The 24,838-nt window shown below is 41.9% G+C and overlaps 2 protein-coding genes across 7 annotated transcripts in view; both read left to right on the plus strand.

The window, feature by feature from the left end:
* The window catches only part of cfap251 (cilia and flagella associated protein 251), a 255,782-nt gene extending 243,862 nt beyond the window's left edge, over positions 1-11,920 (plus strand). The window contains exons 18-20 of the mRNA XM_060064532.1: positions 8,923-9,151; positions 11,044-11,175; positions 11,431-11,920. Coding sequence (XP_059920515.1) covers positions 8,923-9,151; positions 11,044-11,175; positions 11,431-11,546 — 477 coding nt within the window. The 3' untranslated portion in view covers positions 11,547-11,920. The remainder of the gene's footprint in view (positions 1-8,922; positions 9,152-11,043; positions 11,176-11,430) is intronic.
* Positions 11,921-12,350: 430 nt separating this feature from the next.
* The window catches only part of mlxip (MLX interacting protein), an 80,431-nt gene continuing 67,943 nt past the window's right edge, over positions 12,351-24,838 (plus strand). For 3 of the 6 annotated variants that reach the window (XM_060064535.1, XM_060064536.1, XM_060064537.1), the window contains exon 1: positions 12,351-12,908. In XM_060064535.1, coding sequence (XP_059920518.1) covers positions 12,604-12,908 — 305 coding nt within the window. In that variant the 5' untranslated portion in view covers positions 12,351-12,603. The remainder of the gene's footprint in view (positions 12,909-24,838) is intronic. The other 3 variants (XM_060064533.1, XM_060064534.1, XM_060064540.1) reach the window with 2 other exon arrangements.

The raw sequence follows: 24,838 nt of genomic DNA on the forward strand, positions 1-24,838 counted from the left end.
CCAATCAACACCAAACTTTGCACACGGCATCTTCAGACGCACACGCAAAGAAATCGACGGACAGTTTTCTGATCCGACCTTCGACGACGAAACGGTAGAGTTTTGAATATTGGTTTATTAGCTAAATTAGACGTGGAAAATCAAAAATCCAAAACAATCCAAAATTAGACATCGGATCGAGTCCAAATTTTACACACATGTTGGTGCTAACCATAATGACGTTAGATAAAAATTTTGGAAAATGTCGCCATTAGGGGGCGCAATAAACGAGGAAATTGTATATCTTCTAATTGGCCAAAGGAATGTTCTTCAATCTATGAGGGAACCATCAAGGGGCAAACCCGAGTCTATATAAAAATTATGGCCAAGAATTATTAATGTGGGCGGGAGTTATTTGGAAAAGGAAAATTGTCTTTGGAAAATTTCGCCACAAGAGGGCGCAAAAAAACGACGAAATAATACATCTCCTAATTGGCCAATGGAATGTTCTCAAAACGCGTTTTGGGCTATAACTCCCACACCGAACCTCCCACAGTCAAAACCTTTATATCCACAGATTCACTGGAGTCAGCTGCATCTTTTGGCATACGCCGTTTCTCAATTTCGAACACATGCTTCGCGTTGTGCCGGCGAAATGCACACTTCTTGGACCCCTGCATAACTGCTTGCAGTTCTAGTTATACTTACCTCCCTAAAAGTGTGCCCTCAGCCCAAACCGTAAATGGTGCAGACATGCCAAATGCATGACTAGATCCAGATCCGTGGCGACTACGCAGACGACAAAATCCACACATGCCGGCCACTAGGTGGCGCTATACCAAGGAATACGCGTTTGGGGCTATAATTCCCACACCGAACCTCCCACAGTCCAAAACGTTAGACACACAGATTCACTGGAGTCTGCTGCATCTTTTGGCATAGGCCACGCCCATTTGCGTCTATAATTTTTCTCCACAAAATCGCGAAAACCGCTAAACTGCCTTTTCCCTACTTCTCCCACATTTTTTGACCAATCAACACCAAACTTTGCACACATTTTCAGACGCACACGAAAAGAAATCGTTAAAAAATATTTTGACTCGACCGTCGACGACGAAACGGTAGCGTTTTGAATATTTGTTTATTAGTTATTATTATTAATTTAACCCTTAAATTAAGTCGTTCGATAGAAATTTCAGAAAATTTCGCAATTAGGGGGCGCAATAAACGAGGAAATTGTATATCTTCTACAAAATGTCGCCATTAGGGGCCGCCATAAACGAGGAAATTGTTTTTTCCCTAATTGGCCAAACGATTGTTCTGAAAACGCGTTTGGGGATATAACTCCCACACCGAACCTCCCACAGTCAAAACCTTTATATCCACAGATTCACTGGAGTCAGCTGCATCTTTTGGCATACGCCGTTTCTCAATTTCGAACACATGCTTCGCGTTGTGCCGGCGAAATGCACACTTCTTGGACCCCTGCATAACTGCTTGCAGTTCTAGTTAGGGGTCCAAGCCAACAGGTTGGATCCCTATTGTTTTTGTAAGGATTTTTTTTATTATTATGTGTACCTCCCTAAAAGTGGGACCACAGCCCAAACCGCAAATGGTGGCGACACGCGAATTGCATGACTAGATCCAGATCTGTTCGGACTAAGCAGACGACAAAATCCAGACACGCCGGTCACTAGGTGGCGCTATACCAAGGAATACGCGTTTGGGGGTATAACTCCCACACTGAACCTCCCACAGTCAAAAACTTGTACCCACATATTCACTGGAGTCTGCTGCATCTTTTGGCATAGGCCACGCCCATTTGCGTCTATAATTTTTTTTCGCAAAATCGCGAAAACCGCAAAACTGTTTTTTCGCTACTCCTCCCACATTTCTTGACCAATCAACACCAAACTTTGCTCACAACATCTTCAGACGCACACGCAAAGAAATCATAGACACTTTTTTGATCCGACCTTTTCCGACGAAACGGTAGCGTTTTGAATATTGGTTTATTAGCTAAATTAGACGTGAAAAATAATAATAAAAAAAAATCAAAGAATTAGACATCGGATCGAGTCCAAATTTTACACACATGTCGGTGCTAACCTTAACAGCGTTTGCTAAAAACATCGGAAAATTACGCCCTAAGGGGGCGCAATAAACGAGGAAATTGTATATCTTCTAATTTTCCAGAGGAATGTTCTTCAAACTCAAGGGAAACCATCAAGGGGCAATCCCGAGTCTATATACAAAATATGGCCAAGAATTATTAATGTGGGTGGGAGTTATTTGGCAAAGGAAAATTGTCTTTGGAAAATTTCGCCACAAGGGGTCGCAAAAAAACGACGAAATAATATATCTCCTAACTGGCCAATGGAATGTTCTGAAAACGCGTTTTGGGCTATAACTCCCACACCGAACCTCCCACAGTCAAAACCTTTATATCCACAGATTCACTGGAGTCAGCTGCATCTTCTGGCATAGGCCAGGCCCATTTGCGTCAGTATTTTCTTTATGTAATGTAATGTAATATGTGTGTAATGCTGGAGGTTGTATGTATAGCCAGATGAAATAGTCTGATGACTAGTTGAAAATTTCGCCGCAAAAACGCTACACTGACTTCTCGCTACTCCTACCACAGTCAAATCCTTTGTATCCACAGGTTCAGGGTAGCGTTTTGAACACATGCTTCGCGTTGTGCCGGCGAAATGCACACTTCTTGGACCCCTGCATAACTGCTTGCAGTTCTAGTTATACTTACCTCCCTAAAAGTGTGCCCACAGCCCAAACCGTAAATGGTGCAGACATGCCAAATGCATGACTAGATCCAGATCCGTGGCGACTACGCAGACGACAAAATCCACACATGCCGGCCACTAGGTGGCGCTATACCAAGGTTTTCGCTAAATCGCGAAAACCGCAAAACTGTATTTTCGCTACTCCTCCCACATTTCTTGACCAATCAACACCAAACTTTGCACACGGCATCTTCAGACGCACACGCAAAGAAATCGACGGACAGTTTTCTGATCCGACCTTCGACGACGAAACGGTAGAGTTTTGAATATTGGTTTATTAGCTAAATTAGACGTGGAAAATCAAAAATCCAAAACAATCCAAAATTAGACATCGGATCGAGTCCAAATTTTACACACATGTTGGTGCTAACCATAATGACGTTAGATAAAAATTTTGGAAAATGTCGCCATTAGGGGGCGCAATAAACGAGGAAATTGTATATCTTCTAATTGGCCAAAGGAATGTTCTTCAATCTATGAGGGAACCATCAAGGGGCAAACCCGAGTCTATATAAAAATTATGGCCAAGAATTATTAATGTGGGCGGGAGTTATTTGGAAAAGGAAAATTGTCTTTGGAAAATTTCGCCACAAGAGGGCGCAAAAAAACGACGAAATAATACATCTCCTAATTGGCCAATGGAATGTTCTCAAAACGCGTTTTGGGCTATAACTCCCACACCGAACCTCCCACAGTCAAAACCTTTATATCCACAGATTCACTGGAGTCAGCTGCATCTTTTGGCATACGCCGTTTCTCAATTTCGAACACATGCTTCGCGTTGTGCCGGCGAAATGCACACTTCTTGGACCCCTGCATAACTGCTTGCAGTTCTAGTTAGGGGTCCAAGCCAACAGGTTGGATCCCTATTGTTTTTGTAAGGATTATTATTATTATTCCCAGGTAGAAGTGGTACCACAGCCCAAACCGTAAATGTTGCACATACGCCAATTGCATGACTAGTTCCAGATCCGTGAGGACTACGTAGACGACAAAATCCAGACATGCCGGCCACTAGGTGGCGCTATAACAAGAAAATCACGTTTGGGGCTATAACTCCCACACCGAACCTCCCAGAGTCCAAAAACTTGTACACACAGATGCACTGGAGTCTGCTGCATCTTTTGGCCTAGGCCACGCCCATTTGCGTCTATGAATATTTTTCGCTAAATCGCGAAAACCGCAAAACAGTTTTTTCCCTACTCCTCCCACATTTCTCGCCCAATCAACACCAAACTTTGCACACGACATCTTCAGACACACACGAAAAGGAATCGTATACAGTTTTTTGATCCGACCTTCGACGACGAAACGGTAGCGTTTTGAATATTGGTTTATGAGCTAAATTAGACGTGGAAAATCAAAAATCCAAAGAAATCCAAAATTAGACATCGGAACGAGTCCAAATTGTACACACATGTTGTAGATAACCTTAATGTCGTACGATAAAAAAATCGGAAAATTTCGCCATTAGGGGGCGCAATAAACGAGGAAATTGTATTTCTTCTACAAAATCTCGCCGCGAAAACGCTACACTGACTTCTCGCTACTCCTACCACAGTCAAATCCTTTGTATCCACAGGTTCAGGGTAGCGTTTTCAACACATGCTTCGCGTTGTGCCGGCGAAATGCACATTTCTTGTCGCGTTGTGCCGGCGAAATGCACACTTCTTGGACCCCTGCATAACTGCTTGCAGTTCTAGTTATACTTACCTCCCTAAAAGTGTGCCCACAGCCCAAACCGTAAATGGTGCAGACATGCCAAATGCATGACTAGATCCAGATCCGTGGCGACTACGCAGACGACAAAATCCACACATGCCGGCCACTAGGTGGCGCTATACCAAGGTTTTCGCTAAATCGCGAAAACCGCAAAACTGTATTTTCGCTACTCCTCCCACATTTCTTGACCAATCAACACCAAACTTTGCACACGGCATCTTCAGACGCACACGCAAAGAAATCGACGGACAGTTTTCTGATCCGACCTTCGACGACGAAACGGTAGAGTTTTGAATATTGGTTTATTAGCTAAATTAGACGTGGAAAATCAAAAATCCAAAACAATCCAAAATTAGACATCGGATCGAGTCCAAATTTTACACACATGTTGGTGCTAACCATAATGACGTTAGATAAAAATTTTGGAAAATGTCGCCATTAGGGGGCGCAATAAACGAGGAAATTGTATATCTTCTAATTGGCCAAAGGAATGTTCTTCAATCTATGAGGGAACCATCAAGGGGCAAACCCGAGTCTATATAAAAATTATGGCCAAGAATTATTAATGTGGGCGGGAGTTATTTGGAAAAGGAAAATTGTCTTTGGAAAATTTCGCCACAAGAGGGCGCAAAAAAACGACGAAATAATACATCTCCTAATTGGCCAATGGAATGTTCTCAAAACGCGTTTTGGGCTATAACTCCCACACCGAACCTCCCACAGTCAAAACCTTTATATCCACAGATTCACTGGAGTCAGCTGCATCTTTTGGCATACGCCGTTTCTCAATTTCGAACACATGCTTCGCGTTGTGCCGGCGAAATGCACACTTCTTGGACCCCTGCATAACTGCTTGCAGTTCTAGTTATACTTACCTCCCTAAAAGTGTGCCCTCAGCCCAAACCGTAAATGGTGCAGACATGCCAAATGCATGACTAGATCCAGATCCGTGGCGACTACGCAGACGACAAAATCCACACATGCCGGCCACTAGGTGGCGCTATACCAAGGAATACGCGTTTGGGGCTATAATTCCCACACCGAACCTCCCACAGTCCAAAACGTTAGACACACAGATTCACTGGAGTCTGCTGCATCTTTTGGCATAGGCCACGCCCATTTGCGTCTATAATTTTTCTCCACAAAATCGCGAAAACCGCTAAACTGCCTTTTCCCTACTTCTCCCACATTTTTTGACCAATCAACACCAAACTTTGCACACATTTTCAGACGCACACGAAAAGAAATCGTTAAAAAATATTTTGACTCGACCGTCGACGACGAAACGGTAGCGTTTTGAATATTTGTTTATTAGTTATTATTATTAATTTAACCCTTAAATTAAGTCGTTCGATAGAAATTTCAGAAAATTTCGCAATTAGGGGGCGCAATAAACGAGGAAATTGTATATCTTCTACAAAATGTCGCCATTAGGGGCCGCCATAAACGAGGAAATTGTTTTTTCCCTAATTGGCCAAACGATTGTTCTGAAAACGCGTTTGGGGATATAACTCCCACACCGAACCTCCCACAATCAAAACCTTTATGTCCACAGGTTCACGGTAGCATTTTGAACACATGCTTCGCGTTGTGCCGCCAAAATGCCCATTTCTTGTTGGCCAATGGAATGTTCTGAAAACGCGTTTTGGGCTATAACTTACACACCGAACCTCCCACAGTAAAAACCTTTATATCCACAGGTTCACGGTAGCGTTTTGAACACATGCTTCGCGTTGTGCCGGCGAAATGCACATTTCTTGGACCCCTGCATAACTGCTTGCAGTTCTAGTTTGCATTATAGCTACAGACACCAAAACAGCGAATTTGGGGGAAGCTCAACGTGCGACTGGCTCATAGTGGCTGTAACTGCACCACGGCTGAATTTCGGGAACGTCTTTGAATGCTGTGTTAGTTGCCCACTAATACCTATATTAAAGAATACATAAAATAGCATGTCATGGGACCTTTAAGAGAATGGCGGAGCTATTGCGTGTGTGTGGGTGCCTGAACGCCCTCAGGTTCTGACGTCAACAGAAATCAATGAGAGCAACTGAAAACTATGCCGGTTTGAAACTAAAACTGTGATTCTGAAAAAAGTATCAATGCTATCGAAATTCCGTTTGGATAGTATTTGTCACAAACTGGCTCAGCATATGTGACAAGGAGGGGAGACAAGTCAGGTTGTAAGTGATAAATGAAAGGTTTTATTATCACTTAAACAATCATATTTACCAATAGCATGAGGTGTGGAGAGTAGTGGCATCAGTGGTGAATGTAGTGCATGGATGAGTTGAGATGTGTGTGTTGCTGTTGAGTGTAAAAGGAAGCCATCAAAAGAACCAAGAACCAACAACCTGTAGCAGCGTGGAGCCTAGGAGAGAGAGAGAGACAATGAGACCAGGCTGGCTTATATCACCTTGGGTAGAGGCCTAGCCAGGTGTGAGCAACTTGCCCTAACGACCCTCGCTTTCAGCCAACTCCTGCAGGAAGTAATCAGCTGCCGAAAGGGAGGGGTCGTAACATATTGAAGATACAAATGTGTAGATTTGTTAAATGATTTGAACGAAGGTAAACGGTTGAAAATCGATTTAGTTACGTCTTAAAAAGTTGAAGTTCCAGAGGAAATGACCCATGTTAAAAAAAAAAGTGGAAAAAGCTGAATAGTTTGAAAATGTTGAAAGAGTTGAAAAACACTGAATAATAGCCCTCATGTCGTTAAAGAGCTGAACGTTCTAATAGTTGAACGGTTTCTGTAGCTGAAAGTATGGTGGAGGAGTTGAAGACCAAAAAGAAGGAAGAATAATGATAATAAAGATTTCAATAGTATGAATGCTACAGCATTCACACTAATAATAAAGATTTCAATATCTAGTGTATGAATGCTACAGCATTCACACTAATAAGAAATATAAAGATTTCAATATCTAGAGTGTATAAAGATTTCAATATCTAGAGTGAATGATACAGCATTCACATCAATAAAGATTTCAATATCTAGAGTGTGAATGCTACAGCATTCACACCAATAAAACTTATGAAGAACAATAGTTGAGCTCTGCATGCAGCACTCACCTTATTATGGCGACGCTATTGAAATTTTACCATTGCGGCCGTTTTCAGTTTTGCACTTTGCAGACGGTCCCTAAACTCGCGGTTGAAAGCCGACAGCTCATAGAATCAAATGCAATTCACCGTTCACTAAAGACGGCTCGTTTGGATGAAAACAATGTCGTTGCTGGTTCTCTAGGTTAGGCCTACTACATTTAGCTAAAGGTTTCAATTGTTTCGCAACGATGTTTCACTGATGATCTATTGAACCGCAAACTCTGAATTTATTTCAAACTCTACGGAAGCTTCTCTCCGTTTATATGCTTTAGGCCAATCCTTGCGGGCACCAGGGCGCCCGCAAGGACTATATGAGGGGCACGCAGGCCTGTTCTGAAAATAGCACAACTCATTCTTGAACTCTAACTCTTTCCCACCTTTTTTAAGTCATTGTTAATAATTATTGTGAGAAATCATTAACATGATCAGTTTCTTCACATAGATGAGTATCATTAATCAATATTAATAATATATAACTAAAGGCAAACTGAGAAAATTTGTTATTTCAGAAGAGTGTATCAAACTGGGTGCCTTTCGTATGACCCAGTACCCATGAAGTAGCTCTCAGGTTCAAAAAGGTTGGTGACCCCTGCTTTAGGCCTACTCACAGGTGTGTGAATTGACCTGGATATGAAGCGTCCGTAGCGCAAAATAATACTTGTAAATGCTCGGCGCATATAGGGGGAACACTGAAGTACATATATATACGTAAGCAAAAGTACATATAAATATGTATGCATAGTCATACATACGTACACATACTTACACAGTTGAACCTACATATGCATACTCATAGTCTAGATACGTACACATACAAACTATGCATGCATACGTATACACGGTAACATTGACATTGCTAAACATACGTATACATACTCATGTTTAGATTGGTTCATAGCGCAGCCAGGGCTCCTGCCCATTCTTTAATAGATGCTGGCGCGATTAACATCCCTTAGCTAGTCCCTCCCACTCAGGGGGGGAATTTCCTCCTCTCTCCCATTGAACCTCATGTTATTCACCGGCCGCCAGGGAACACTGCCAGGGAAATGAATGTGAGTCAATGGAGGCTGAGGGAAGAACGTCCTTCAGCAGTAATTGTCAAAAGGCGATAGGAGTTGCTAATGTACTGTAAAATCCCCATTAGAATCAGGATAAATGTAAATTTAACAAAGGATAAATTTAACCTTGGTTCCAAGGTAATTCAAGAATTTGTGGTCTAGAATTATCAAGATTGAAGTTTGAACTTCTGTGTTGGACTTCAGTTCATGTGAAACCCTCCAAAAATAATATATTCAATATCTTTTTTTATGGCTAGCTTGAAGATATGCAGAATGAAGTCAAGTTCAGTAAATACGCCGAAACGGGTAAGTATGTAAAGGAGGTGGACTTGGCAGAGTTTCTCAGGCTGTACATCAACCACCGGCCCGCCTTCGGCATCTCCAGGAAGGAGTTGGCAGAAAGCTTCAGGGTCCTGGGTTTCTGGGACGGGTCGGGACAGATGGCCATCCCTAGAGATCAACTTCTGGAACTTCTTCAGGCCAGAGGTACAAGATGCACCTATGCTTCCTAATATGGATACACTATCATTGTACATTTCTATGCTTATAGATCAGTTCTCAAAGCTAAATGGCACAGGACATGTTCCAAACAGCATGTATATCATGGAAACTAAAGTATATACAATATTGCATTGAACATGTGTAATAATAAAGCAATTCAAACTATTGGGGAACTATTGCAACAAATTTTGAAGACATGAGCGATGTTTATTGTAGTGGGTATACTGTTGTAACACTTTGACTAATCTTTTAGCCCAGTTATTACGAAAGAAACGCGAGTTTCTTAATTTGAGAACCAAGCACATTGATTGTGTTCGTTTGAGACCACTTAATAATACAAATAACGAGGATATCGCTCAGGGAATTACATTAAGTCATATATTTTCAAACTGTTCATATTTCCATATACATTCACCAAACAACCCTCAAATAAACCCACAGTCCAGATAGCCCAAAAGTATTTTCCATATACATTCACCAAACAACCCTCAAATAAACCCACAGTCCAGATACCCCAAAAGTATTTTCCGCCGATGTGATCTGATAACCGCGTTAATATGCGGCCTCCATTTGCGCGCCCCTTGCGCACACTCGCGCGTTCTCCCTCTAGTTCAAAGCAAACAAAAAAGAATATCCAAACGAAATCCCTGATGTCCCCGAACAAAACTCTGCAAGCAACTGTCTCTTACATCCGGGGAAAAAATAGGCAATCCGGGAAAAAGACAGGCAAAGAAAAACAAGATGACCCAGGTCGTAACAAAAACCTCCAGCAAAAAATATAAATCGCTCTTACCGACGTATCCAACGAGTCGGCAAGAGTTGTCGACTTTGTCTCCGTGGTTCTTAAAGCTTTCCCACGATTAAGCTTTCTCAGTTGGACTGGCGTTTGTTAGAGGTCCCTCTCAGACTCCCTCCATTCATTCATTACGCGCCCCTCTTGGCAATTCACTTCCTTGTATTTAAAACCTCTCGAACCTCATCCCGTCAGCTGACAGGCACGTCAGCTGATTTGCGGAACACCGATCCCCGGTCAGAAAGCAATAACAGTCATAAATATAAAATAAATACATATAAATATAAGGCCACAGGTACACATTAAGGTAGGAACATTACTTTAGGATCACCACATTATACCTGTTAATTCTTTACATATTGAAACCAGGTAATATTTTTACAGTGTATCCTAAAATATTAAATATGTGGCCTAGTGTCACACTGTGATGACTTCACTCCCTCAATGACCCACTAATTATGCACACATTACGAACTGCCATATTCCCCTCTGCATGTTCCGCAACTTTGATTGAGTTTGCTGTCACATTGAGAAAACAAATTGCTGAAGTGATAGTCACCAGGGTTAGGGTTACATATCCTTTTTAAGTGGGTGTACAAAAATCCTGGAGCTTGAATGTAAACGGCACATACAAGATCGGTGTGGGTGATCAAATCATCCTTACTGTCTGACTTCATTCAAACCTCTGTAACCAGTATCATCGGCCAAAATCACTTTGTTAGGCCAACTCCGCCTATAAGTACTTGTATCGCGATTCACTTTTGTGTTGTCAATATACTCAGTACTTACTGAAGCACATTGATTCAAAAGAAGTATGTGCTACATTACTGTTCACATTCACACACCAAAGGCTCTAAAGCACATTTTGTACATGGAAATCATTTTGAGAAATACTATTTGGTAACAGAGGCAAACTGAAGCAAAGAGGGACTGTTACAATGGTTTGATCACCCGGACCAGTATTGTCCTTTAATTAACGTAGCCCTTTTTTCTGGGCGCCTATGTTAGAAACTGTTTGGTAATTCAAGTTCACTCCCCATCATCATGCTTTATTGTAAAGATTCAACTCTGCTCCATTTGTCAGGTGAACACATGCGGGAGGATGAGGTGGTGGAGTGTCTAACTGTCCTATCAGGAGAACACATGAGAGAGGAGGTGGAGGGGGAGGGGATACTTCCAGCTACGGGGGCCTCTGAGAAGCATGCCGCTAATGAAGGTAAGTGAGAGCTGTGTTGAATTGTGTTGAAAATGTAGGGGGAAGAGAATGAAGGTATGGCCAGAATCGATATAACATGTTCTATAGGTGACAATTACAAACATGTCTTTGGAATGCTATGGGGAATGGGAGGGGGGCACTGTTATAGTATTTTTCATATGTTGTATCATTCCGTGTGTGTGTGTGTGTGTGTGCGTGTGCGTGTGTGTGTATGTGTGTGTGTGTGTGCGCACGTGTTTTCATTTTTCTATCTAGAATACTCATTGGACTGTGTCATACCAGAGTCGATATCCGCAGAGACATTCACGGGTCATATTCTGGGCTTCCCTTCATGTATGAAGACAAGGGACAAGTCATGTCCTTCAGAGTAAAAGCACACCAATCAGCTTACTGTCAGCTCATTAATGTTAGTATGTGTCTTTACTTTCTATTAAATATATAAATACATTTAAAATTAGGAGTTAGTCGGATTTGCTGGTGCTTATTAATAGCCCACATATGTATTGCTTAACTGCATTACTAGCCTATACTTTATTAGGTAAAATTAGTATTTTATTAGTAGTTTATTAACGCATAGAAAATCAAACAAAATAAGTTAAGCATACAAAAGAATACTGTACACAGGAACTTTGCATCATGATAACATGTTATATGCTGTCAAACTGCAAGAATAAGTTTAGGATCAACATGAAAGAACTTTTTTTTGTCCTCTACTTTAGTCTGAATAAATACATACAAAACGTCGGTTAAGTGGTCCTTCATGAAGTATTTACATTTTCCACACTTATTTCTGCAGGCTGTTCATCATCATTCCCCGCCAAATCCTGCACAAATAGGTCACGGGTCTTTTGTTAGTTTTTCCTTTCTACAACAGACATGTGTTGTCTATAGTAATAACAAATTCCGATCGAGCATGGAAAGCTATACACACATCGGTTAAAATATTTAACCTGTAGCATGGTCATTAACAAACCAATGAAGTTCTTCAAGGTAATATGCGTTGATTTCTTTCAAGCAGGTTCGAGGTGACAGATTCGCCTAGTCAGTTTATTTTGATTTCTGTTTAGGCGTGGCTCTCGCTGTGACCAATCAGAGGCCACTTGTTTGGGCGGGGCTCTGGCTGTGACAAATCAGAGGCCTTTCTCGAGCAGGAGCTTCCTGCTCCTTCAGTCAGCTGGTCCTTCTGGTCTCGAGCTCCGAACGAAATTTAGAGGGTTTACAAAATATGGAGAGCTGTTGTACCTGTACTTTTAGAAATGAAAGAAGAGTTAATTCCGAGTTGTTGCAGCAAAGACATTGAATTGTGTAGCTATTGCGTAACTATGATTTAAACCATACAAAAAGCGTAATGAGGACGTTTACCGCATGAAGTGGCATATTTAGTAAATTAGCCTGTTAGCTCACGTTAGCTGTTTGTTTGGTAACGACATGGCTGCTGAACGGTACAGATACCGGCACACTGCGGCGGGGAGCCTGCAGGATGCCGACTCGGACCCTGAGGAGCCTCAGTTAGTTTACATAAAGTCGGACGGACGGGAAGCCCAGATCATCCACAGCGGACACTTCATGGTGTCTGCGCCTCACATCGAGCACCCGCCGAAGAAAGGATACGACTTCGACACCGTCAACAAACAGACGTGTCAGACGTATCACTTCGGGAAGACCAGCACCTCGCACATCTCTATTGATGCTTCGCTGACCAAACTGTTCGAGTGCATGACCGTGGCATACAGGTAAACCATCAAACGACACACTAGTAGTACTCAGCATACAGGTAAACAAGACACACTAGTAGTACTCATCATACAGGTAAACTACCTAACACTATTAGTACTCATCATACAGGTAAATCACCGAACACTATTAGTACTCATCATATAGGTAAACCACCTAAACACACCAGTAGTACTCATCATACATGTAAACCACCTAAAACTAGTAGTACTCATCATACAGGTAAACCACCTAAAAACACCAGTAGTACTTATCATACAGGTAAACCACCTAACACTGGTAGAACTCATCATATACAGGTAAACCACCTAACACTGGTAGTACTCATCATACAGGTAAACCACCTAACACTAGTAGTACTCATCATACAGGTAAACCACCTAACACTAGAAGTACTCATCATACAGGTAAACCACCTAAAAGCACCAGTAGTACTCATTATACAGGGAAGCCACCTAAAAACACCAGTACTAGTACTCATTATACAGGGAAACCACCTAACATTATTAATACTCATCATACAGGGTAACAAGACCCACTAGTAGTACTCATCATACATGTAAACCACCTAAACACACTAGTAGTACCATGGTTCGAGTTTTTATTCTGTCTCTGTGGGGGTCTCAAAAAAAAATGTATAGCAAGTAAATATGTAAGGCAAAATGTATACAATGCCGGTCATTTTCGGGATAATGAGCCCCGACAGGGCGAACCGGACACTGACACGAAGCGGAGGAGTCTTGCTTCGCCCTGAGGGGCTTATTTTTCGAATGACTGGCGATGTCTATACACGGCCACTTGCCAAAACGAAAACACGATGTCTTTTTAAGGGGTGGGAATCTCTTGGCACCTCACGATTCGATTCCGATTATGAGGTCAACGATTTGATTCTGAAGCGATTATCAATGCATCTCGTTGCAACAATTTTTTTCAAAAATATATCTATACATCTGGGTTTGCTACTCAGTTTGCTAATCTCTTCCTACTTTTGTGATGATCATTAAAGACATCAACAGATGAATTAACTTATTTAATATTTCATAGGAGAGAAAGCTTTTGTCACAATTATGACTTTCTATGAACAATGCAATAATCAATGCAGCTTGCATTATAACACAATATGGAAGCATGCAAAAAATAGGTTTCAGTTTTATTTTCTTTCTAATCTTTCTTTTCTATGTCATTAAAGGAAAAGCTGCTCTTGAATTAGAAGGAGTTATTGTGTCTGGCTGTGAGTTTGCACGCATGCTATGCATAGGCTGAATCGTAATCGTGTCAAGACAAATCAGATTGGCCAATACACACTGAAGATAAATTCAATAATTTTAAAAGTACAAAAATTATCCCTCTCTGGCGAACAGAATGTTGATGCAGGAATTTTTTTTTATCTGCATCGAGACGTCATCGAATGACGTCAAAAACATCCACTTTCCTTGACAGCAGTCATTATAACGTTAGCAACGTTGAATTATCAAATATTCTTCTTCTTTGTTTAAGAAGGCTTGATTCTGATTGGCTCAGAGGAGGGCATTAACCCGGCAGGTTGCCGGCTTACTTGTCGGTTTTACTTGCCGCTACTGACCGTCATCAAATAGTAGATCAATACGCCGGTTGTATTTTTTGGAATACTCTATTCTGATTGACTGCAGGGTGAACATTAATCCCTGATATATGGACAACTGAGGTGCATTCAAAGTCGCAAACATAGTAGAGTTTAGATTCTCTGCCCGAGCCCGAAACCCCGGGCTCGGCGGGCTGGATCGGGCCGATATTTCCCACCACTATCCTCGGGCCGGGTCGGGCCAGGCTTTTGATCGAGCATTTGTGTTTTGTTTTCGTTGTGGATTTTTTATCATTGCTTTATTGGCCTAATCTGAGACGAAATCTATGCCATGAACAGAAATATTATAGGCCTATATATATTTAGTAGAGTAGGCCTAAGTAACCAATGTGTACAAAGTAAAAATAAAAAGAACGCCACACATGTGGCAGCTCACATGTCTCCTCCACTCGGATTCGCCGACATTCACAAAGGCAGTCATGGATCATCGGCAAGAAATCACTTAATATCTTAAACGCAAAAAAACAACTACCTGCTACCTTCTACTAAGTAGTCCCAGTCAAATTGTCTGTTCAGCCTTCAAAACGAGATCTGGTAAATTGTGAAAAATGCATTAAACTGTAATCAGAAAACGCAGTTATATGCTATGGACCCTAGAGCCGGGGTCGGCAACTAGGTTTGGCCTCGGGCCAATTTTTTTTCCAGCCTGTAGGTGGCGGGCCAGAACATTATCAAAGGCTAGTTCAAGGAATTGATTAATGAAAGTGCATCTGGAACTGCGACGCAGGCCCGTCAGCTGGCTTAGTCATATGCCTACCAAGCACTAGAAGTTATGCCCTAATCACGTAAAGGTCATGCCTGATCATGTTGGGTAGAGGTGTTGCTGCACTGTCTCCACAGAGACAACGCAGCGATATCTTCATGAGCAGTTCTAACTGGAGAGAAATTTAAATCCACGAGCTGCTGATCATGTGAGAGAAGGTGATGCAGTCGTATTAAACAAAGACATTGAAAGATGGTGTGATCTACGAGAGAGACGCAGAGGAACTGTCCTTAGGAGGCTTTTGTCGGGATAAAAAACCATAACCCGTCCCTAACCCAAAAGTGGTCAGCAAAACAATGAATATGTTGGCGTTTTTGCCCTTGTAAATAGTTAATCGCGTTTGTAGCCTACACTCACAGGGGTTGACACTAACGGTTGCCCGCTTGCCCGGGGCAACTAAAAATAATATTTGGGCAAGTTGAGATGATTTCTGGTTGCCCGAAAGGGCAATTGCATTTTTTAGTGTTTGTTCATATATATTATATATACTGGGCGATATATTTATTTAAAGGTCCCATGACATGCTATTTTATGTATTCTTTAATATAGGTGTTAGTGGGCAACTAACACAGTATTCAAAGACGTTCCCTAAATTCAGCCGTGGTGCAGAGTTACAGCCACTCCGAGCCAGTCGCACATTGAGCTTCCCCCAAATGCGCTGTTTCGGTGGGCGTGTCAAGGAGGAGGGTGGGGGTGTGGCCCTGAGCAGCTTGCAGCCACCATGCGCTCTGTTTACAGTGGATGTATCGCAATGGCGAGCCGCACACAGCCTTTAGCCGTGTTCTGTAAATATTCTAGAACACACGGGAGTCCTGGAGCTCTATATCTAAATATTATCATATAGCCTACACAGATATCTATATCATATAATATATATTATCACGGCCAAAAGCTGTGTGAGCCGATATTATGAATCTCAAACGACCGCGTTGGGTTCTCAGACGTTCCTGGTTCTTCAACGTCCACATCAATGTGAATACACACACTGTAACGCAAGTGTTTCTTGTCGGTTCTTTGACGTGTCTTGTATTTCCACAACGAGACTGTCGTGGGGGTTATCTGAGCCATGGTTGAGAAGGAATTGGGGGAAAGGAACTTTGAACTGTACATGAACTGCGACATGCCGCCGGTTGCCGCGAGGCACCATCGCCCGGCAGCGGGCAGCCGGCAGCAGGCAGCGCGCGGTTCAGTCGACTTCAGGTTGATGTGAAAGTGGAAGAACCAGAGACGTCGCAGAACCCGACAAAGTCGTTTGTGATTCATAATATCGTCTGGAGGCGCACACAATATGTTATATGATATAGATATCTATGTATATGATATTATTTAGATATAGAGCTCCAGGACTGTAACGCAAGTGTTGTACACTTCCTTGTTATTTGGATAACCGTTCTGCTGTTGGTGTGATGGCGCATAACACGTCGGACTCTCGTATCTGGTATTTCTACAACGAGACTCGTATTGGGGGTTATCTCAGCCAAGGTTGAGAATGAATTGGGGGGAAGGAACTTTGGCTTTGACTCCCTCAAGAACATGAACCACGACAGCTCTATATCTCAATAATATCATATAATACATAGATATCTATATCATATAACATATTGTGTGCGCCTCCAGACGATATTATGAATCACAAACGACTTTGTCGGGTTCTGCGACGTCTCTGGTTCTTCCACTTTCACATCAACCTGAAGTCGACTGAACCGCGCGCTGCCTGCGGCCGGCTGCCCGCTGCCGGGCGATGGTGCCTCGCGGCAACCGGCGGCATGTCGCAGTTCATGTAGGCCTACTTCAGCGAGTCAAACCAAAGTTCCTTTCCCCCAATTCCTTCTCAACCATGGCTTAGATAACCCCCACGACAGTCTCGTTGTGGAAATACAAGACACGTCAAAGAACCGACAAGAAACACTTGCGTTACAGTGTGTGTATTCACACACACACATGTGGCGCTCGCACGGTCGAGTCTCATTGGCGGGCCAACGTCTCTGGGCGGACCAGGCAGAGTAAGGGGAGGAGCTGAGATTCCTCATGACGTCATGAGCACAGATTTCCAAATCAGCGCGCTTGAGCCTCCGTTTTTTCAAAGGCGAGCAGAACAGCTAGTGCTCGTTTTACACCAAACGCAAGTTTTAGCCACTGGGGGACCATAGGCAGGCTAGGGGAACTCATATTTATGTTAGAAAACCTCATAAATTGAGATTTTCATGTCATGGGACCTTTAAGAGTTTCTAAAAACTGCAGAACAACCATTTTCCTCCTCAAAATCACACCAAATAGATATATTTGCAACTGATCAGCGTCTTCTCTTCTCTCGGACAGCGAGTTAACAGACACACAGCGCTACAGCGCGAACATAGCCCCGCCTCCTGTCACTCACTCACAGTGCGGTCTCTGGCAGTGATTCGGCACTAGTCTCAATGCTCTGTGTGACGGTGTTAGCTAAAGGTTAGCCAACACAGCTAGCATCTCAAGTGCAGCGCCACCACGACCGGTTTAAGTAGAGAAGGTAGACAGAGTAGTGATGGAGGAGTGCGGTTTGGAAGTACTTTAGATTAAAGCAGATTACCAAGGTAAGTCAAAATAATAATTTAAAATCATATGCAAGTGCAAGAACACGGTTTTGGGTTTCATAACTGTGTACATGCACAGCAATAGCGATCTTTTTCACGAAATTGGACCTGCACAAACTATATATTATGTGAAAGCTGAGCCTCCACTGATTCCCACAATCTAAAGTTTCTAAACCATATCATTCTGGGACTAAAACTCCCAAATAATAACTACAGAAGAAACTTCCCCTTTTCTTTTAACAACCAAAAATGAAATTTTACCTTTGTGATTTTTGTCCACAAAGTTGAATCTGATCTCATTAAACCACCATAAACAGATAATCCAGCGACCCAATTTTGCAACTAAACATTAGGGGTGGGAAAAATAATCGATTCTTCGATGCATCGTGATTCTCGCTAGAACGATTCATTGATGCAGATCAATTAATAATCTGAATAAAAAAAAAAAGAAATATATATTTTTTTTTTTTGCCTGCTGCAACATTCTGTTCGCCAGAGAGGGATAATTTTTGTAATTTTAAAATTATTGAATTTATCTTCAGTGTGTATTGGCCAATTTGATTTGTCTTGACACGATTGCGTTTCAGCCTACTCATAGCATGCGTGCAAACTCGAAGCCAGACACAAGAACTCCTTCTAATTCAAGAGCAGCTTTTCCTTTAATGACATTAGAAAAGAAAGATTAGAAATAAAATAAAACTGAAACCTATTTTTTGCATGCTTCCATATTGTGTTATAATGCGAGCAGCATTGATTATTGCTTTGTTTATAGGAAGTCATATTTGTGACAAAAGCTTTCTCTCTTATGAAATATTAGATAAGTGAATTCATCTGTTGATGTCTTTAATGATCATCACAAAAGTAGGAATCGATTAGTAAACTCTGAGTAGCACACCCAGATGTATATATATTAGGGCTGTCAGTTAAACGCGTTATTAACGGCGTTAACGCAAACCAATTTTAACGACGTTAATTATTTTATCGCGCGATTAACGCAAATTCATATTTAAAAAAAATATATATATATATATTATTTTTTTCTTTGGCTCAAAACAAAGAAGCAGTAGCCTGACTGCTATGTTCAAGGCAGTATGTTTGTATGTTCATCGTTTAATTGCACTATAGGCTTTTTTTTGTATCTTCCTGCTTTGATCAGTATATGCCAAAAAAACATTTGCACAAGGCAAGCCGATGCACTTCTCCATGTCCATAAGAGCATTAAAATGAGAACAATTAATGGGACAAAGAAATCAAGGGATATTTAGCATAGAAAAAAGATTTGTGATTAATCGCGATTAATCTGAGTTAACTATGACATTAATGCGATTAATCACGATTAAATATTTTAATCGCTTGACAGCCCTAATATATATATTTTTGAAAATCACGCATGGAGATGTACATAAAAAAAATGTTGCATCGAGATGCATCAAGATGATCGATAGACGCTTCAGAATCGAATCGTTGACCTCATAATCTGAATCGAATCGTGAGGTGCCAAGAGATTCCCACCCCTACTAAACATGGTGTTTACAATAAATTACTAAGAGACGGTTTCTTAGGAAAAAGGTAAATTGCCTTCAATCAGAACACATGTTCTTCAGCGAAATCTAGTGGCCATATGTGTATTTGCGAATGTTTGGCTTGGTGTCATTCGATTATATTTGCCCTGAACTTTAAATAGAGGTGACAACTGTCAAAATGGTAAGATATCTACCTTTTCGTGTCTCATAGTACGACAGTGATACCAATTGATAATGACTGATATTTATTTCAGGTGGAAATGTAATCTTCGATTTATGCCGTAAAGTAGTATCCACATTGAATATTTCACTTATTGCACAACAATCTTTCTATTGGCACCAAGATGTAATATATATCTAGCCCTAGGAGTTTTGGAGATATACTCTAGTTACTTTGGTTACGTTCTTTCCTGATTTTTTTTTTTTTTTCCCCAGGTATCGAAATGGTATAGAACATGGTTTCTCAACGGAGCTTTCTCACAACCTAGGGGGGCGCTGGGAACGTGATTCCATTTTTTGGGGGGGATTTTAAACTTTCATTGTATGTATTTTTTGTGGGTGAAAAAATAGGCTACCTGAAATAAATAGCCTATTTTCACTTATTCGTTTCTAACACCTCTACCGTCTCAGCTACTTTTAACTGTCTATTAGGGCTGTGACGATACGCGTATCGAAACCGAAATCGGGACACTCAAGCCACGAACCTGTCTCGCGGTGTGAGAAGGCAGAATAAGCACTTTTGTGTAGAACAATACGACTGCTGGACAACTTCTGGGACTATTTTCAAGATTAGTATTATGCCCTTTCTAACTCTCCGGTCAAATTGTCAGATTGAAATTTGCTAATAATTTGTCTAAATAATAGTCTGCTGACAGCGCCCCCTCCTATCGATGCCTTAAGTATGCGACAAGATGCCCTCTCTGTGATGACAGCTCTCCGTGGCTATGGAGGATTGCATTTCTCCACAGCCGTCGAAGTCCTCATATGCAATATGAACGACATTCATCCAGAGTGGGCCAAGCGCGAAAAAAATTGCCTGTGTGATCCTGTCTCTATTGTTTTGTGTGATTTGACTGGCAGTTTGTCTGCTTATAGGTCGGAATGAAGCGGCCACCGATTATTGACAGGATGGGTACTTTATTCTACCGGACTCGTTCGCTTCTTCACTAGACACACGCGCTACCGCTCGCTCTCCTCGCTCGTCCACTCACTCGCTGACGTCACTCACACACGCATACGAACACTGCCTTTCTCGCGCACACACATATGCTACTCGTAACACTATGCCTCGTTATTGCGACGTTCATGTTAGACGTTCATGTTTTTCCCCATCTATTGAAAGTGAGGCTGTTAAACATGTTGCATTCTATACGGCCTGATTATGTCATTATTTAAGCTACATAGCCTAATAAGAAGCGCTAATAAGGATATTTGACTAAACCAACCAAACAGTTGAGGGTTTTTGCCTACCAGCAAAAAGCATCCTCCAACTGCAATCTTTGGTTATTTATTTATTAATTTAGCTATACTTTAATAGTATTCTTTCCATTCAAATCTGTTCAGTGTTCCAAATGATTTGTTATTAAATGTTACATTAAGTTAATTGGTATATAAGTGTTGTTTAAATAAAATGCTTTTTAAATTTCCAAAAATCGTGGGATGTATCGAACCGTGGGTCAAAAATCGTGATACAAACCGAATCGTGAGTTTGTGTATCGTTACAGCCCTACTATCTATTCGCAGTGGAACAGTGATAATACAGTGCGGTTCGGTCCTGCACACGCCCCGACTCCCGTTACAACGGGATCTCTATAGTAACGCTGATAAACATAACCCAAGTTCCCCAAGTTAACAGTTCAATAACCAACACAACACAATCAAACATGGCCGATAGCAAGAAAAAAATATCAAATTTTGTTTCATAGCCCGTTTTCCTCCTTCATCTTGCTGTTGTTCAGTTCCCGCTGCTCTGAGCGTATTCTCCACGAATAGAGCGTTGCATTTCAAATACAAAATATATAGGCCTAATTAGGCCTCTGCACGCGATCTGTTTTCGCGGTGTCCGCGTTGCCCGGGGCGCGGTGCCCGTGGTTCCCGGGCCATTCATTCATTCATTCGTTCACGGGACACGGCGGGAGTCGACGCGGTGCCCGGGCAGCAGGGTGCCGCGTCCCGGCACGACGGGAGACATGGCGGCCGGGAGTCGCGGGAGTCGCGGGAGTGCCCGCACGCGGTCACGCTGAATGAATGTCCAATCAAATCATTTCTTCCTCAAATCTCTCTCTCTCTCTCTCTCTCTCTCTCTCTCTCTCTCTCTCTCTCTCTCTCTCTCTCTCTCTCTCTCTCTCTCTCTCTCTCTCTCTCTCTCTCTCTCTCTCTTCCCTGTCGCTCTGGAAGTTTAATGGGGTTTATTACAATGATGGACATTGCTGTTAGCCAATCAGAGCTGAGACATTTGCATGTCATGAATATTCATTTATATTTTTATGTTTTTTGCACCAAAACCGACTCAGGTGACCAACGCAAAATCAATGAAAAATTATGCATTGACAACTTTAAGCAATATAACATGAGTGTGAGTGGGGTTGTTAGTTTATTTTTATTATTTTATTGGGGGGGAGGGGGGGCACCAGAGGATCAGGGTAAGGTCAGGGGGGGAGTTTGTTCAAAAAAGGTTGAGAACCACTGGTATAGAATATCAATATTTTTCCAGGTATAGTATCGAAGTTACAAAATCCAGTATCGTGACAACACTACTATAAACTACGTGATTGTGATTATTTAGTAAGACTTACAGGAAACGTGAAAGTTAAAAAATACTTATCTTTGCTACTACCTTGGACATTTAGTTATTCACATTTGCATAAAATCCAGATCAAAGCATTAGGGATGGGCATTTGAAGAAATTTTCTTGATCGAGCATCGCTAGAGTTATCGATCAATTATCGATTAATCATTAACTTTTTCTATGTTTTTTTTCTAATGTTTTTATCAATGAAATCTTTATTCCAACAATAATGTATGGGCCAAAATTAATACAATACAGTTAACTTGAAGACCTACAACTGTTTAACAGTTTTAAAATAATAAATACAGGCATTATAGGTTATAGGCCTATGCGGCGCTCGTAAAGTCCGAACAATGCGCCTACACGCGCTCTTAAAGGTTTGGAAACGATTCAACAAGACTAAATCTGTACCCTATTCCAATTACAATAAGTAGCGAATTTATCGGACAAAAATAATCAAACAAAGGCAGTAGGCTAAAAGTGGGCATTAAACTGTATAACTGTTTTGAAAAAAAGGGGGGGAAAAGGCCGACATATAATGCCTAAAGGCTGCAGCCGGCACGCGGAAAAGGCTCGCAACAAAAAGATGAGCCACCCATTTACAAACAATTGCATGAACTAGTCTATCTAAAAGCAATACCTTATTGAACATATATAAGGCGGAACTTGTTGCTAAAATATCACAGTTTTGGCAAAATGTAACGACTCCAAGCCGAAAGAAAAGCGGAGCGAGAGACAACACACATTAAGAAAAAAAAAAAAAGAGCGACTCACATACGGTGGTGACTGTCCCTACTGTCCATACAGTAACTCCAGCCTACATATTTTTGTTTAGGAATATAAGCATGTTAACATGCTCGGGGGTCAGACGCGAACGCAGCCTTGTAACTGTCAGTAGCAGAAAACACCCGCTCTGACGGGACCGAAGTTGCGGGGATGCAGAGGTATTGTCGCGCTAACTTTGACAGCCTGGGGAACCTTCTTCCATTCACTTTCCACCAGTCGGCAGGGTTATATTCAATTAAATGCTTCAAGACTCACAGTATGCAACACAACGTCCTTTTGATCGATAACAATATAAATTGATCGACGCATTTCTTAACGATCAATTATCGAGCATCGATTAATTATGCCCATCCCTACAAAGCATGCAGGTCTACATATAACTGGGCGATAGCTTTAATAGGTTGCAACGGTCGACTGAAATAACTTCATCGCATGATGTGGCCATTTGGTAAATAAGTAAACAAAGAAGAAGTTTGTTATTTTTTAAACATGTATATGTGGAAGCCAGGATTTTACCTAGGGCTGGGCGATAAACCGATTTTATCGATTAACTAGAGTGTGTAGCTCACGTCGACTTGTTAAAATGAAAATCGGTTTTCTCTTCAACATCCGCCAACGCTTCCCTCTCAGCTCCCGTAGTTCGGAATGGGCTCAGCCCTCCCCCTGCACAGAGTGCGCATTTACCAAAGTGATACACAAACATGGCAGCGAGTGTGACAAGTTGTATACAACAATTTATTCATACATGTATAATCTATTTTGTGGTGAACATAATTCATTTGAAATATATCTGTGTGGTTTAATAATTTGTCGATCTGTTGGTAATTCGTCGATCTGTTGGTAATGCCTCGGGGCTCCAGTAGGGGGATCACGCTCCTCTTCCTCATTCCATACAGACGAGCGAAGGAAAGAGCTGCGTGTTTGTTTTTAGGGGTCCAAGCCAACAAGTTGGATCCCTATTGTTTTTGTAAGGATTATTTTTAGGGGTCCAAGCCAACAGGTTGGATCCCTATTGTTTTTGTAAGGATTATTTTTAGGGGTCCAAGCCAACAGGTTGGATCCCTATTGTTTTTGTAAGGTTTTTTATTAGGGGTCCAAGCCAACAGGTTGGATCCCTATTGTTTTTGTAAGGATTTTTATACTACCTCCCTGTGAAAGTGGAACCACAGCCCAAACCGTAAATGGTGCACACGCGCCAATTGCATGACTAGATCCAGAATCGGCACCGCTACTCAGATAACAAAATCCAGACACGCCGGTCCCTAGGTGGCGCTATACCAAGGAATACGCGTTTGGGGCAATAACTCCCACACCGAACCTCCCACAGTCCAAAACGTTATACACCCAGATTCCCTGTGTGTGTCTGCTGCGTCTTTTGGCCTAGGCCACGCCCATTTGCGTCTATGAATATTTTTCGCTAAATCGCGAAAACCGCAAAACTGTTTTTTCCCTACTCCTCCCACATTTCTTGACCAATCAACACAAAACTTTGCACACGACATCGTCAGATGTCGTGTGAGAAGAAGCAGAGGTACTGGCATGCGAGCTAGAGAGTGATGATGGGAGAGCTGATGATGGAAGTGGCGCTGTTATAGAATCTGATTCCGGTTCAGAATCAGAACCTGAGGCGACCACATCCATGGAAGAGACATCACCATCCATGCAAGAGAAAGCACGAGATGGTACCATATGGATTGAACAACCTCCTGGCCGTTCGAGAGGCAGAGCAACAGAGGCCAATGTCATGAGAGAACCTCCAGGGCCCACACCTCGCGCCAAGGAAAATATCACAGATCCACTGAGCAGTTTACTCTGTTTGCTTGACAAGGAAATGTGGGAACAGATTCTAAAGTATACTCAGGCCGAAGCTGACCGAAA

The sequence above is a fragment of the Gadus macrocephalus genome, chromosome 11, assembly GCF_031168955.1.
Source record: "Gadus macrocephalus chromosome 11, ASM3116895v1".
In the NCBI taxonomy this organism is placed as follows: domain Eukaryota; kingdom Metazoa; phylum Chordata; class Actinopteri; order Gadiformes; family Gadidae; genus Gadus; species Gadus macrocephalus.